This window comes from Cyanidioschyzon merolae, chromosome 20 (assembly GCF_000091205.1).
Source record: "Cyanidioschyzon merolae strain 10D DNA, chromosome 20, complete genome".
Lineage (NCBI taxonomy): Eukaryota > Rhodophyta > Bangiophyceae > Cyanidiales > Cyanidiaceae > Cyanidioschyzon > Cyanidioschyzon merolae.
The window spans coordinates 107,270-122,283 of NC_010146.1; the positions used below are offsets into that span (position 1 = coordinate 107,270).

Below are 15,014 nucleotides of genomic sequence, written 5' to 3' on the forward strand. Positions count from 1 at the left end.
CGGCGTTTACCCAGGTGATCAGTGCAAGTAGCGTTGCGGGAGCAGTGTCTCCTCCTTGAAGCGCGTGACAGCTGTCCAACAACGAGGGCCTTGAGCTGAAAAAGCCTGGAGCAAAATGCTCGCCCGATGCAGGAACCGGGGCGTACTGGACACTCCTTCACCGCCAAGTTGGTACGATGCTGGAGTATATGAAGAACGTAGTTCGAGCCAAGCGAGCTTCGCCCTGGGCGCTCTCTACAAATGAACCTGGACGCTGTGGTTCCTATCTGTATCTTTATGTATTTTAATGAATATAAGGGACAGCTTGCCAAACGCTGTTGCCATTGCGGATGACGCAATGCGCATTCGCCCTCGCACGATTGATGGTGTGTGGTCTCGTTATAACAGGTACATTTACGTATTTTTATGGACACATATGTACGATAGGCCTCGCGTCGGGGACTGCTCAGCTACGATCCCTTTATCAGCGCTTCTCGGTTGCTTGCATTTTCACTGACTCGGTACAGCATTGGTCTTTATCCAAAGAGGTGCGTCTGGAATCTCGAATCGTGCACTGAGAAGACGGCGATATGGCACCACATCGCCATAGCAAACGAGAAACGCTAAAGCACAAGTACAAAGTGCAGCGGAAAGTGGCGGAGCACAATCGACGAATGCGGCGCCTGGCTCGCAAGCAACGACAAGAAGGTATCATTAAAGGGCAGCGCAAGGCCCAGCGCGAGCTCGGTGTACCGAACCTCTACCCCTACAAGAAGCAGTTGCTGGAGCAGGCAGCGCGACGACTGGCCCTGCGATCGACGGTGACGGCAGAAGCGGGCTCCTTGGGCGAGTCGCCCGTGTCCGCTCCTGCGTTATCCGGTGCGAATGCACTCGGGAAGACTCCGGTGTTCCGCGAAGTTGCGCGCTCGAGGCGATCTTTTGCTGCAGCGCTTCGTCGTGTCGTGGAGTTATCGGATGTCGTTGTCGAGGTGCTCGACGCCCGGAACCCGCTGGAGAGCCGATCTTCAGCGCTCGAGCTGCTGGTACGTCACGAGGGTGCGCGAGCTGCTGGCGGGAAACGGCTGATATTGGTGCTCAGCAAAGCGGACCTGGTTCCACGTGAAGCTCTCCAGGCCTGGCTGTGTCGACTTCGGGCCGAGTACCCGACATTGGCGATGCATGAAGGCCTCGATCAGACTGGTCAGCACCGGGGCCCGCGGCAGCCAGGTAGCGCAGTACAACCAAAACAGCTCTCGCAGCTGGTGCAGCTGCTCAAGCTCTATGCGAAACGGCGTGCGGACAAGCAATCATCCAGCAGCACCATCACTGTAGGCATCGTCGGCAAACCGAATGTGGGCAAGTCAAGTCTACTGAACGCCCTCTGCCGTGAACAAGGTGCTGTGGCGACTGGCGCCCGTCCGGGTATCACCAAAACACTGCAGGAGGTTCGGCTTGATAGCAACATCCGGTTGCTGGACTCGCCTGGTGTTGTGCTGGACGATGTGCAGGAAATCGATCCAGCACCCGTGGTGGAGGTGGAGCAGACGAAAGCCGCGGGCTCACCCGAGCCAGTTGCCAATGCGACATCTGGCTCTCGAGACGAAAGTCGAATGGCGCTCGCTGGATTTCTCGCTGTTGAGGAGCTCAGCGATCCAGTGGCTGCGGCTCGCCTGGTACTCGAACGATGTCAGTATAACGCGGATGGAGCGCTCTCTCTACTCTACGAAATGCCTGCATTTTCGATGTGCGATATGGTTGCTGCAAACGAAGCTACTCGAGAGGAATCTTTTGCCACGCAGTTCTTGGCACTGTTTGCAAAAAGGCGTGGGTTGTTACGCAAAGCGGGAGTTCTTGATCTCGAAGCAGCAGCTCGAGTCCTGGTGCAAGATTGGGCAACTGGCAGAATCCCATACTATACGTTGCCGAAGCACGTTGGACTGCCTTCGTCGCAGCAGCTTGGAGCCCAGATCGTTTCAAACTGGGATAACGCTTTTGATCTTGATGTCTGCGAGCCTTCACCGAGCGCAGAAGAAGTTGTGATGGATGAGAATCCTGCTACCGACGCTGCCCCGCTATCGGTCGCTGATGTAGACGATGAAGTGGTGTTCCATGTCTGGAAGCATAAAACTCGGAGAGAAAGGCAAACATTTGCTTTGCCGCTTTCTCCTGGTGCTGCGGTTGAGAACGTCGCAGCTGATGCGGATCTCGAAGACTTTGAATTTTCCACGACATCGTGAACCTCGGAGATGAACAGGCCGGGCGCTCTTCACACACGAAGCCAGCTCTGTGCGGTGCAGGTCGCTCGCTTGTGAGTGTATCGCATATCTGCGGCACTTTATTTGTGTGTCTTGAGATCTGTGTGTCTATATGCTAGAGTATCAGCGGGTCGTCAGGCGCGTGTGTGGCTCCTCGAGCATGCGCTTCCCTGATCGCTCGACTCGGGGCCCTGCGGGCATTCAACATTCTCGACGCATCTGCGAGACGTGTGTCATGGATCCAACCGGCATTGCACCTAGCCGCTGGCAAGGCGCCTCTGAATCACTGGACATACGTAAGCATCGTGCTCGAGCTGTTGAGCTCTTTTCGAAGGGAATCTACCGACAACATGGCTTGCAAAGTCATCGGGGCGGGACCACACAACAGGGGCTTTGTTTGGACCCTCTTTTCAAAAACGCAACCAGAGACGGCACTTGGATGCATTCATTCAGCTTTCCGCACACGTAACAGGTTGCAGCTATGCACAAGCGCCTCGTACGCGACCGGTCATTAGCGAGATACCTGCGTAGAATCGCGGTCTTCGTAGAGAGCATGCGTTCCGTGCGACGCTCCAAAATGACAGCGTATTCTGTCCACGATTCTGCCTGCTCGTCATTTGGCTACAGACCGTCGGCTTTGTGAGCGCAAGCTGAAAGCGTTCACGCAATGCGCATGATGCATCATCAATACAACCAGCCAAGCAAGACGGGATTCCTGACCATGGACTAGATTTCGCGTCAGGGGAGTCTGTCGAAGAAGCAATGCGTGCGAGGAGGACGTGAGCCAATCACGATCATCCTCCATCCGCCCGGTCTTTCTCTGGGGTATTGAGTGAATGCTCAATCATTCGGAATAGAAGCCATGACGAAAAGCACCAAGAGACAAACGTGGGGTCACTGCAGCGGCGTGCATACCAGCCCAAGCGCTTGCTGGGGCAACCAGTGCTTGCTGAGCGAACGCTGCGTAACGCTCTTAGCGACAGCAGTTTTAGACTCGCGATCGGCAGTGGCACACTCGGCAGGTCTTTTGGGCGAAGGATCAGGACGCATCCGGGATGCACTACTGCACACCTGCGGTACCAGAGAGGAACGAGGTTCCCGGACAGACCGTATTCCCGCTAGTGGAGGGTGCCGTACCCGCGCCTCGGCAATGCCTAACGAGGTTGCTGTTCAGGACTTGAATCTCTAGAATGCTTCCTACAGATGACGAGACTTTGGACTCAGAGCAGCGCACTTGCAAGAACATGTATCAACACGGTAAACGTGTAATTGTTTGTTTTTCGCACAGGTATTCAAAACGTGGATTGTATATTATAGAGCGATGAAAGGTCGCGAGATGACTTTATGCTGGCTGGCTGGCTGGCTTCGGAGCAAAACGCCTTTACTTGTCCAGACCAGACATTGTGCGGACAGCAGACGTATGAGGTACCCCTCTCGTAGTGCGTTCCTTGAACGACTTGCACCGACCACAGCAAGTTTCAAAAGCTATCTACATGAGCGTCCCGTCTTTCATGTATTCCAGCCCGGATGATATCCATGACGTACCTCCAAAGAAGCCGCTGGATGAGAGGTTTTCGAACGGTTGATACAAATTGCGGTGAAGCGACACGAGTGAACGAAGAAGATGGCAGGCTACTACTTGTAGCTGCAGCACCTTGAACAGCGCACGATCGATTTCGCACTGCAACGCGAAAGTTTATTCCACCAGGGGCATATTGCCGTCTCAATGTATGAGACTTTATTCAGTAGACTTGGTAGATTTGTGTATGGATAATTCAAAACGGGGGCAAACTGCTGTTCATAGAAAAAAAGCAGCGGGGCTGTCGGTACTATTAGCCCTGGCTACGACTCGGTTATGTAGTTACTTATACATCGCCAAGAATTGTCTAATCGTTCAACATCGCATGCTGCGGGGAATCACGTTTTGCGACCTATTCGTTTCACGTTCTTCTTCACTGGCCTTAGACGTTGCCGCTTTCCATCACTATAATGTGGTCACGGAGTATGCAGATGAGATCGGCAATGAGCAGTGCTACGTGTGAGCGATGGCTCCCGGTTCCAATCGAGTAGGGGGTATGTCTGTCGGTCTCTGTGCTACGCCCGATCCAGCGGTTTGGGCGCTGTTTCGAACGCTCACGGCAGTCGCAGTGCACAATGGAACGTCGGAAAAGCAGAATGTCGGAGATGAGGCACGCGATGTGACTGGTGGAAATCGCAGAGCTGGTACGCAATGACGGCAGATTTCCCGGGTGTCGGTACTCGTCGTGAATTCCCGGATCATTGAGCCGTGAGCACATTCCATCGATCAGAACGAATTTGCGGTGGGTTGCTCGACACTTGCTGGCCTGGCGCCGGATAGAAACACAATTCAAACCAGTTTCTCATTCCAGCGTCTGTGCAGAATGGACTGCAAGAAACGGGAATAAACGTGTATCCGTAGTCGGGAAGACTGCGGCGCATAGTTTGTTTACGATCAATAAAACGAACGAAATTCCTGTTGAGTAGGGTGATGCATACCTCGCCCGCACAAGCGTAAGATACTACAATGGCTACGCTTTTGATACAGGCGTCGAGGGGTATCGTGCCAGGCCCCTGCATCCCCTTGTCTGTCGGGGCGGTACTGCGATGGGCAGTAGCGTCGGCACCAGCGACAGAACCTATAGCAAGAGTTCATTCTACGTGAGTTTCCGATGTACAATACGTTGTTTTGGCTGCAGTGCACCGGTGAGAGCACGCATGTGCCAATGCGGGGTGTCGGACACGTGTCCTTTATCGATCGGTGCAGCGTCTCGCGCGGTGCACGCATCGCGCTCAGTGCGCGCACCTAGGAGATCAGGCAGGCGTGAGACACGACGCGCATGCCGCCGTTGAAGGGAAACGTAATCGTGATCAGCAGCGTCTAGCTCTCGTGTTAAAGTTGTATTTTCGTTGACTTTATGGGCAAGTATAGTTTTCAGTTCAATTGTGTTTGAAAACTCAAACAAGTGTATTCTAGTGTTTTGTCGCAGTATATAAGAGGAGCGTTCAAAGAGGGTTCTTTTTCAAAAAAAACTAAACAAGGAAAGTTATGAAAAAGCAAGTCGACGATCCTGGAGGCCCAGTGTCGCCGGCTGCCAGAAAGAAAACAAAACACAGTGCCGAGTCCAGAAGAAGAGGAGAAGAAAAAGAAGCAAAAGGAGGAGGCTCTACGTCGAGTGCTGCAAGAAAGACGAATGTACGACGAGAAGGTGGTGAAAGCTGGTCTTCTTGGATATATCAAGGATCCGTACAGGGAAAATTTGCGAGACGCTATCAGAAAACGTGTCGACTCGTACTCCAAGAGTACTGTCAAGGCGTCGTCAGGACTGATGCACTCGGCGAGGGAGATGTATCGCGACGTGACGCACATGCAAACAGTCGAGGTCCCAGACGAGTTGTTCGACACGACCTTTATTCGATACTTGATGCTCGGTACAGGGGAGATGCGAAGGGAAAATGAGCGAGTGCACGCCCTCTGCCAAAAATACTCCTTCTACAGCTTCGAGGGCACTCGATACAGGGTTGACTCGTGTATTTACGAATACGGAGCGATAAAGTACCCCACGAACCTGAATAAACATTTGACCGTGAACCTCGAACGTTTCATGATACGCGCCGTGTTTGCACTCTACCCGGGCATCTCTCGCAAAGCGATATGGATCATCATCGATAGCATCAAAAACGATAGTAAGAATGAACAGGTGATCGAATTTGTTCACGAGAAGACATTATGCAGGAAAACGAATGAAGCTTCTGTAATCCGTGCGGCTATACAAGAGCACCGTGCAGCACTGGGGCTTGCGAGTCCAGCAGAAAAGATATCAGAGTTGAAAAAAGATAAGAAAAGATACCATCGCCTCGTCCTGCGCTATTTCGTGTTTTTGGACCGAGAGCTCGAACGCAAGGCGGAAATGAAGCTGAGTGAAGAGACAAATGAATATTGGGAGAGACGGAAGCCTGTCCTAATAGGGCAGCGCTTCAACGTGGCTCCAATGTCCAATATCAAGTCACATTTCCTGACGATCGATTCCGGCGTCGTTCATGGCATCATGAGGGAGATCAGTCCCGAGTTCAATGTTAACAGGGAGGAGTTCTCCGGCGAAAACCGGGAGACGCACTGGAAGAATATCTTCGATTCCAAACGTCTGAGAGTGAGCAAGCAAAAGTTGTTCACTGAAATGATTGAAACCGATGGAGTGGCCTTGTGTATACACTATCGGCGGTTGAAGAGAGATCGGCCAGTCCCTCCCTCGGCCGCGCCCGTGACGAAGGATGAAGAAAAGGAGGAGGCCGGTCCTGCGACACAGGAGGTAGACGATAACGACCTTGTCGTTGGCGCGGCGGAGCATGAAGATGAGAAGGAGGCGGATCCTGTGATGCAGGAGGTGGAGGATAACGGCCTTATCGTTGGCGCGGTGAAGCTTGATGAAAACAAAAAGGCAGATCCTGCCACGCAGAGAGTGCAAGATAATGACTTTGTCGTTGGCGCGGACCCTGGGAATACGAATATCATCACCATTGCAGCACCCAAGCGTGCGGAAGATGGTGCTGATGGTAACTTGCGTCAGAAAAACATGCGTCTTTTGAGGTTCTCGAGAGCGAGATACTATCGAGAATCGGGAATGATGAATGCAAGGAAGAAAATCGAGACATGGAATGCAGGAATGAAGGAGCACCTGGACGCTATGAGCGAGGTGACGAGCCGAGGAGCGGACTTTGAAGCTTTTCGGGAATTCATGGAACTTCGTGTTGCGCATTGGGATGCACTGTGGGAGCAGTATACCAAGCCTCGGTTGGCTCGTCTGCTTATGAATCTATACGGGTAGAGGCAGCGGGCATTTGCGAACTTTTTCAATCAGTTGAGCGCCCTCAAAGAGGATCAAAGTCAGAGGCTGGTAGTAGCATACGGGGCAGGGCGCTGGGCGCCCAAGAAAGGCACTACGCCAGCTCCATCGACGAGAACGTACAAGGAGTGTGCGCGGCGTTTTGTTAAAATTCCTGCAGATGAGTTTCGAACATCGTATACACATCATGAACTGGGATGTACACTTCAGACGGTGGAGATAGAAAAGTGCCAACGGAGTCCTGAGGAAATAGCAAAGTACGGACCGCTGACGGAAGAGCAAATGGAAAGAAGGGCGAAAGTGCGAGGGCTACTCGCATTAGTAAGTACAACCAGTGATGGAAAGAAACGGATGGAGTCTGTGAATCGAGATTGTAACGCCGCTATCGATATAAGGAAATGTGCGGTGCTAGAGAAAAGACCTCCAGAATGGACAAGAGAGAACTTTATTGGACAACCTCTCAAAGTCGAACTATATGAGAAGAAGTTGGAAGCAGTAGTGGGTGGCCGGTCGCAAAAGTCTGGGAGGCGTCTACACCTCGGATGAAAGCGTTATGTCTAGGGCGGGTTTCTCGCCACTAGTGTGCACGGTCGGCATCGTTCGACTGCGTTTAGGTTCTCTCTTTTGCAAATGAAACACATCCTCCATCAGACTTGCGAAAACGACGCAGCGCTCCTTGTCGTGCGAAGGCGTTTCCGCGCTCGTGCCTGCAACGCTGTACATACCCGTGTGTCTACAGAGGCCGGCGCCATGCAACCGCCCTGGCGAGCAGCTGTTTATCCGGAGATGCTTATAGCATCTTGAACTCGGAGTCGAGCTTCGTTTTCCGTTGTGCGCAGATGGTGGCGTGGTCACACGATGCAAGCTGCCGCCGCCGCCGCTGCTGCAGTCGTCGAGGTGCTCGGTCCCGAAGAATGCCCAGTCTGACCCGCATTCCAGGTCGCAGCGCTCGCTGGATCCACAAAGCGAGTTTCGAACGCTTCTCGCTCTGCCTCGTAGTCGATGAGCACTGTTTGCCCCTCCTTGCCAGGTAAATCAAACTGACAATCAAGGAGCACCCGTTCCAAGATACCCCGAAGACCTCGTGCACCAACGCCTTTGTGAACAGCCTCGCGTGCCACTGCCCGCAGCGCTTGATCCGTAATGTGCATATCGACGCCACTCATGCGAAACATCTCTCGAAACTGACGCACGAGTGCATTGCGCGGCTCGGTGAGCACCTGGACCAACTGCGGTTCAGTGAGCGCCCGGAGATTGACAACGATCGGGAGACGTCCCACAAACTCGGGTACCAGTCCGTATCGAATGAGGTCCGTTGACTCGACATGATCCAGCAGTGCATCGTCGACAGCGTCGGAAGCAGCCACATGCGCACCGAAACCAATCGAAGTCGCTGCTAGTCGATGACCAACGATGCGCTCCAGGCCGGAAAACGCACCGCCACAGATGAAGAGGATGTTGCGCGTGTCCATGGGAATGTACTCGGCACGAGGATTCTTCCGACCGCCTTTCTCCGGTACATTGACGATCGAGCCTTCCAACATTTTCAGTAGGGCCTGCTGGACGCCCTCGCCGGATACATCGCGAGTGATGCTGGGGCTCTCTGACTTGCGCGAGATCTTGTCGATCTCGTCGATATAGACAATGCCCCGTTGGGCCAGATTCAAGTCGAAATCCGCTGCTTGGAGCAAACGGTGCAGAATGGATTCAACGTCCTCGCCAACGTAGCCGGCTTGGGTCAGGGTGGTTGCGTCCACCATAACAAAAGGGACCCGGCACTTGCGCGCCAGGGATTTCGCCAGCAGCGTCTTTCCGGAGCCGGTCGGCCCCAGCAACAGAATATTCGACTTTTCGAATTCGACGCAGTGATCGAGGAGGCTGTTGAGTGTCAACGATGCAGCCGATGAGGCATCACCCATTCGGTACGGAAGCGAACCAGGCATACAACCGGCGTTGCCAGTCCCGTAGGAGGCCGCACCGGGCGTCGAACTGCGCAGTTCCAGAATCGGCCCAGGGCGGCTCTTGACCGACTCCCGTGACGTCGCATGTGCGTCATCTGCACCAGTCGACTCATGGATGTATGGGGCACGTGTTTTCGTGCTCGCAGTCAAGTCGAGGTCACTGCTTCGAAACGCTGCTTCCGTTAGGTCGTCAAGCACAATCGGGCGGCGAGACATGTTCGACTCCGCCGGGGATGCCTCTGCATCACTGTCGAGCGGCATGCGGCGAGGACGAACGTTTCCCGATGACCACGAGGATGACGGGTTTGCGTTACTGCTGTCGATGGAGTGGATTGCTGGAGGAACGCGTGTACCAGCACCCGATGTGCGTCGTGACCCATGCATATCCGACATCATCATCAGCAGAATGCGCCCTGCGGAGGACTGGAGCGACGGTTTCCCTGAAATCGTTTGGGATGTGTTGCCGCTGGTGCTCGTGCTACTGCTCGTGCTACTGTTGCTACCACTGGTACTGTTATTGCTCAAACTCTCTTCGAAACCGGGCCAACCAAAGCGGGTGCTGGTGGTATTCTCGTTTTCGCTGGTGCCACCCATGCCCACGGTTGAAGCAGCGGAGGCAGCCCGCACGCGCTCCATCAGTTCACTCGCGAGCACCTTCTTATAGTGATTATGGGTGGCGACTGCCAAGACGCGTTTCGCCTTTTCCTGTCCTATGCAGTACTCGTTCAGGTGGTCGAAAAGCGCACGCGGCGTCGGGAGCGCCGCAACCCGCTGTCTCAGGAGCCGCGTATAGGTCGCCATTAGGTGACCGTCCCGCACTGCAGAACCGTAACGAAACTCGTCGGCGTCCTCCCAGCTTCCTGAACGAGTACCGCTTGTGCTCAAGCACTGGACACCGCCCTGGCGCCGACACCGGTGAATGGTACCGACTGCGGCCAAACGAGGCTCCACTGACTTTTGTCCCAGAGAGCACCAGGCTTTCCAGTCTACCAGATAACTCCGTTGGGAAAGCACCGCATCGACCCGAACCAACGACATTTCCTCTGACAAGTGCAAGCACACACAGACACAGCCACAAAAGCTCGCGCTGACCTGGCGCTGCTGAAAAGCCGTTTACTCAGGAAACGTTGTGCAGGCGCGCCGCGGGATCGTTGCCGCTCAACGGGCTCGAGGTGCACTGCCGGCGGACGCGTGGCGGCGTTCTCCGCACGAGATGATGATGATAACGATGATAATGATGATGATGATCACGGGGTACGGCTGCGGCATCCTCCGCATCTGGGGCAGCGTAGGGCGCGCGGTGAGCGGCCTGCGCGCGATCCGCCCATCGATGATGCTGGTGCCCCAGCGCTGTCTGTGTGCTGTTTCCGACCTATGGATCGCAATGGAGAAACTGAAACTCATGAGACATGAATGTATATTACAGTCATGCGTGCGCAAGCTCGGCGCTGACCAGCGACGCTGCCGGTGCTGCGCAGCGTCCCCTGGAGCGCGCGAAAGACGCTCTGTCTTCGAGTTACATCGGCATGAACAGTGTAGGTGGTATTGTGGATGCAGTGCGGCAGGTGCTCGGTGCACAGTGGAACGCATGAAACGACCAGTAGATTCGCGGGGCAGTATTGGTCATGGAACGTGAAGGTGGAGTGCAGCATGCAGGGCGCTTTCCCGGATGCAGGTATTCATTACGCAAGCCGGGACCCGTGGTCCACGGAAACCTTTTGTTTAACGAGAGAAATTGACGGTGCAAACCAGCACGCGATCCTCGTCTGCTTTGCCTCGCAAAATGGGAGTAACGACATGCGGGTATATCAACAACACGTCGCTATCTTGCTGCTACGTTCCGGATATTCATTCGTTTGCTTAACTTACCACCATTCGATCATCGAAATTCGCTTGAACAACAACACGTCGCTATCTTGCTGCCACGTGTTTCCCGCTTCGCATATTACAACGCACCGTATGGCAGGCGACGACGCTGTGCCGCTTATGCAGTCAGTACCGCAAGGATGCCCAGACCTGCGGCAGGCACACAACGCGCATGACGCGCTAAACTTGCAACTAGAGCATCTTCCAGCGGCTAATGAATGCCCCAAAGAACAGGTCCAGGGAACTCGTGGCGGCCGCGGTTGCATGTGCACATGCTGTAGTAGCGCGGAGGATTGCGGTGCGCTCGGTGCTGGTTGCCTGCGCACCCTGCCACCAGTGCAGCCACCACAACTTGTCCATGGCATCTGTGCGAGAACACGTAGCACGCGGCCGCCTTGCCTATGTGAAACCGTTCATTGTTTACGGCCAAAGTTTCGAAGAAAGATGGTGAACCGAGACTCGCTGAAGCACATCGTTTCTTTCTCCAGACCAGTACGGAGACGATGTCGCGACGTTCATGAGCTGAACAACTCCAGCAGTACCCAGGATGCTCCGTGGCACCCTTGGAAACGCGGGCCATTGCCGCTGACGTTGCGAAGACGCCAGGGTCCGCATCCGCACGCCAGCGAGCAGCGAACTCTAGACGTGCTATTTTCAAGCAGGCGCTGGCTACAAGAGACCGCATCCCGGTACGGGCGCTTCGCTTCAGGCCAGGTAGTGATACAAGCTTGGGTCCTGGGGGTCGCGCTCCAGATACTCGCGTGCAATCAAGCTTTCAATCCGTTCCTTGATAGAATGGACATCCGGGGTAAAGCGGGTACTCAGCGCATTCTGGACGCCCGCCACAAGCTTCTGGTGCGCAAACTGGCGATGCATCTTCATGATGCGCACAATGGTAGCCTCGAGCAGCGGTACCTGATCATCGTGCCCGTTCTGGCGTGTTGCCTGGCACTCCTCTCGCTTGAACCCGTCCGCAAGATAGGCAAACGAAAGACGCCGTTGCTGCGGGTCGAAATACCGGTTCAACTGGAGCGTATCGGTGGGGCGTAGCTCCGCGCCCGCCGGCGACTTGATGAATAGGCAATGCTTCTTGTTGCAGAGTGAGAGTACGCAACGCTTAAACAAGTCCAGAATTTCCGGGGCTTGGATATTCAGCGCGTCACAGATCTGCTCGAAGGTCATCTCATTGCGATCCTCAAATAGTAGCAACATGCATAACTGGTACGTATTCAGTTCAAGTTCCACCTGGTCATACCGCGTCATATACGGGAACGCAGCTCGTGTGCACTCCACGAGCCCTTTGCTGAGTACGTGAATCCAACGTAATTGGCGATACTGCGTCTGATGTGCGTAGAAACATTCGTATTCTGTGAGGCAGGATGCCAGCGCCGGCGGCAAACGGAGATCATCGTCGCTGGGAAAGGACGGCCAGATGCTCGTGGTCGTAAGAATCGCTTGGAAGACGGGCGTATGCGACGGGGTCGCGTGCTCCAAGGTGACCGCACCGGTTGAACGCTGCCGTTCCCTATTGTCTAGGATAGCGTTCCATTGGTTGAAGCGCTCCTGGAACCTCAGCGATGTGCGCATATCACGCAGCATTCCTTCAACGCGTGCCGTGAACAGGGGTCCAATGACCGCCTTGAGCTCCTCGACGAAGGTGATCTCCAAGTCGCGCGCAATGCTCAGATCGAAGATCAACCGTCTGCACAAGAGGAATTGATACAAATCGGCAAATACATCCTTATCGTAAACGTACTCCAGCAGTTGTACGATAACTCGGAGGTGTCCACTCAAGTCCGCTCCTGGTGGTTCGATCATGTAGATGCGCTGGAGAACTCGGTCCACGTAGGATGCAAGCAGCTTTGGTATCATGCTCATATCCCGTGGATTATTCAAAATAGACTCAAACGCCATTCGAAAGTGCTGGGAGAAAACCTCGTGATTTTCAAAGCACGTTCGCAGAACAAGTTGATATGTTTCATGCAGGTTAACAAGCTCGCGGACCAGCCACATACCGGCCTGTTCCGTTGGTGAGATCTCTGCCTCAGGGCCGCAGCTAGCATAAGGTGCATCAAACTTTGGTGACAGGACACAAGAGAGCGCGCTTGACATGGGCCCTGTTTCCTGCTTCTCGCTACCGTCTGCGTGTCGCTTTCGTGCGACCGAGCGGTCCGAGTCTTCATAGCCAACACTATCGCCGTTTGGATTCATTTCAGTGGTGATTGCGTCATAATGCGCAAACAAGGCCGCGCCTTCGGCTTCGGCGCAGCGCGCAAACTGTTGCGCGATGGGTCGCAGCGCACGCTCTTGGTGCGCCTGGGACTCAGGAACGAGGCGACCACTCGCGTTTGATCGAGCAAGCCCGCCGTTGCCGTCCATCGGTTGCCCGCAAAGCTCATGTATCCACTTGCCACTGTAGAGCCAGTACACCCTTTTGAGGTCATCAAACTGCCGTTGAGATAAGAGTGCGACAAATCCAGAGGTCTCCGCAGCAAGCAGCTTCTCCTCGTGTGCTAGCAAAATCACGTTCTCGATGGCATCCTTGACGCGATCCATTGATGACGGGTGCAGCACTGCCTGCGCGATAGCGATTTCTTGGCGCAAGGCTGCTTCTGCCTCTCGCATGTACTCGGGGAAGGAGCAATCTCGCAGCCAGCGTTCTGACGCCTCCGCGTAATGGGTCTGAAACGCTGCCAGATAAGGGGTTTCTATTTCGTCCGTATAATAGGAGACCCAGTCCGTTGCCGTGAAGACAACCACAGCCGAGTGGATGAGCGCCCGATCCACGACTTCTCCACTGCGGTCTCGGGCAATAAGTGTCAGGATCGCGGTTCGGAGTACGTCGCGCATCTTGTCCAAAACCTTGGTGCGGAACAAAATTCGACCCAAGTGTTCCAGAGGAGGTGGTCCGTTCTCCTTGTCCGTATAGCAACGGTCTAGATAACTGAATATCTTGCACACAAACTGCACAAGATGCTGGTATGCCATCCACCATGCACAGAACGCATGCAGCAGTTCTTCAATGGATGTGATGCTCGCGCCCGCACCGTTGTTTTCCTCGGAGGTATCAGACACGTCGTCGGAAGCCATATCCATGAGCTCGATTCCTTGTAGACTCCCCTCTTCCATGGACTGGTGACTCACCGGAAACTGGTCACGGTCCGAGTCACCCACGGTGCTTTTCGAATGACTGAAGTGTGAGCTCTGAGTATCCATACTGGTGCGAGCTCTGCCAGCTCGCAATGCTGAACGCCCGCTGCGTGCCTCTTCCAGTTCACGCATTGGCGAGCAGCCGCTCGGTGCGTAAGACAACATCGCCGACATTGCTCGGTTGGCACCTTCGCGAGTCGGTATTCGCCTTTCCATGTCTGGAAGAATCTTACTCGTACAGAACGCCCCCATCTCACGCTCGACTTGCTCGTAGAGCGCCCGTTTCACTGCACAAGGCCCTGGTTTTGTGCACAGGAGGAGCACGGTTCGGTACAGCTCCATCCAAACCGAGGCACTGAGGATGCCCCGCGGCGCCGGCACGTGAACCGTGTGTATCGTCGGCCGCGTTAACGCGGACTGTCGAGTTTCTGCAAGCGACCGTGAAGGCTCGAAGTCGTCGGCAAGGTCTCCACCGCCAGAGGAAACCGGCGAACCAGGCGGTGCAGACTCTTCCCCAACCAGCTCTGCTTCGCGCGTCTCGTGAAACGGCGCCGTACTCACCGCGTGCCGGGATGCCGGCGGCGTTGTAAGCGCCGCCATGACACGCTCTACAAGCGCCCGCTCCAACGGCTCAAAGCCCTTCTGTACAAGGGCACTCCAGTCTCGCCGAAACTGGAAGCGTAGGGGCTCACTGAACGCATAACTATCGAGCACCGCGAGCAGCTCGTTCGTAGCCTCCTCAGCAGGCACCGCAGCCGACGCAACGGTTGAAACGGACCCTGTCGTTTCAAAGTCGACGTCGTCGTCATCACCTCCAACAGGTCCCCTGCTACCTCGCTGCCCTGAGGAAACGTCACGAGATCCCAAAACCTGACGCCCAGCTCGTGCCCGACGACTGTACGTAGAGTCCATGGTATCCGTACGAACACTTCCAGCGCGTG

The 15,014-nt window shown here is 54.8% G+C and overlaps 3 protein-coding genes across 3 annotated transcripts, besides 1 other annotated feature; 1 reads left to right on the top strand and 2 right to left on the bottom strand.

The window, feature by feature from the left end:
- Nucleotides 1-569: 569 nt before the first annotated feature.
- Nucleotides 570-2,216, top strand: CYME_CMT043C (GTP-binding protein of Nug1 family; the record flags this gene model as incomplete). The annotated part of the gene is made up of 1 exon (XM_005539048.1): nt 570-2,216. The coding sequence occupies one exon, from the start codon at nt 570-572 to the stop codon at nt 2,214-2,216; it is 1,647 nt and encodes a 548-aa protein (XP_005539105.1).
- Nucleotides 2,217-4,693: 2,477 nt separating this feature from the next.
- Nucleotides 4,694-7,705: a sequence feature (repetitive element).
- Nucleotides 7,706-7,947: 242 nt separating this feature from the next.
- Nucleotides 7,948-10,095, bottom strand: CYME_CMT045C (probable ATP-dependent Clp protease regulatory subunit CLPX; the record flags this gene model as incomplete). The annotated part of the gene is made up of 1 exon (XM_005539049.1): nt 7,948-10,095. One exon carries the CDS (start codon nt 10,093-10,095, stop codon nt 7,948-7,950), a length of 2,148 nt encoding a protein of 715 aa, XP_005539106.1.
- A 1,533-nt stretch (nt 10,096-11,628) lies between these two features.
- On the bottom strand, nt 11,629-14,673 carry CYME_CMT046C (cullin 1; the record flags this gene model as incomplete). Its single annotated transcript, XM_005539050.1, has 1 exon — nt 11,629-14,673. The coding sequence occupies one exon, from the start codon at nt 14,671-14,673 to the stop codon at nt 11,629-11,631; it is 3,045 nt and encodes a 1,014-aa protein (XP_005539107.1).
- Between the last annotated feature and the right edge of the window lie 341 nt (nt 14,674-15,014).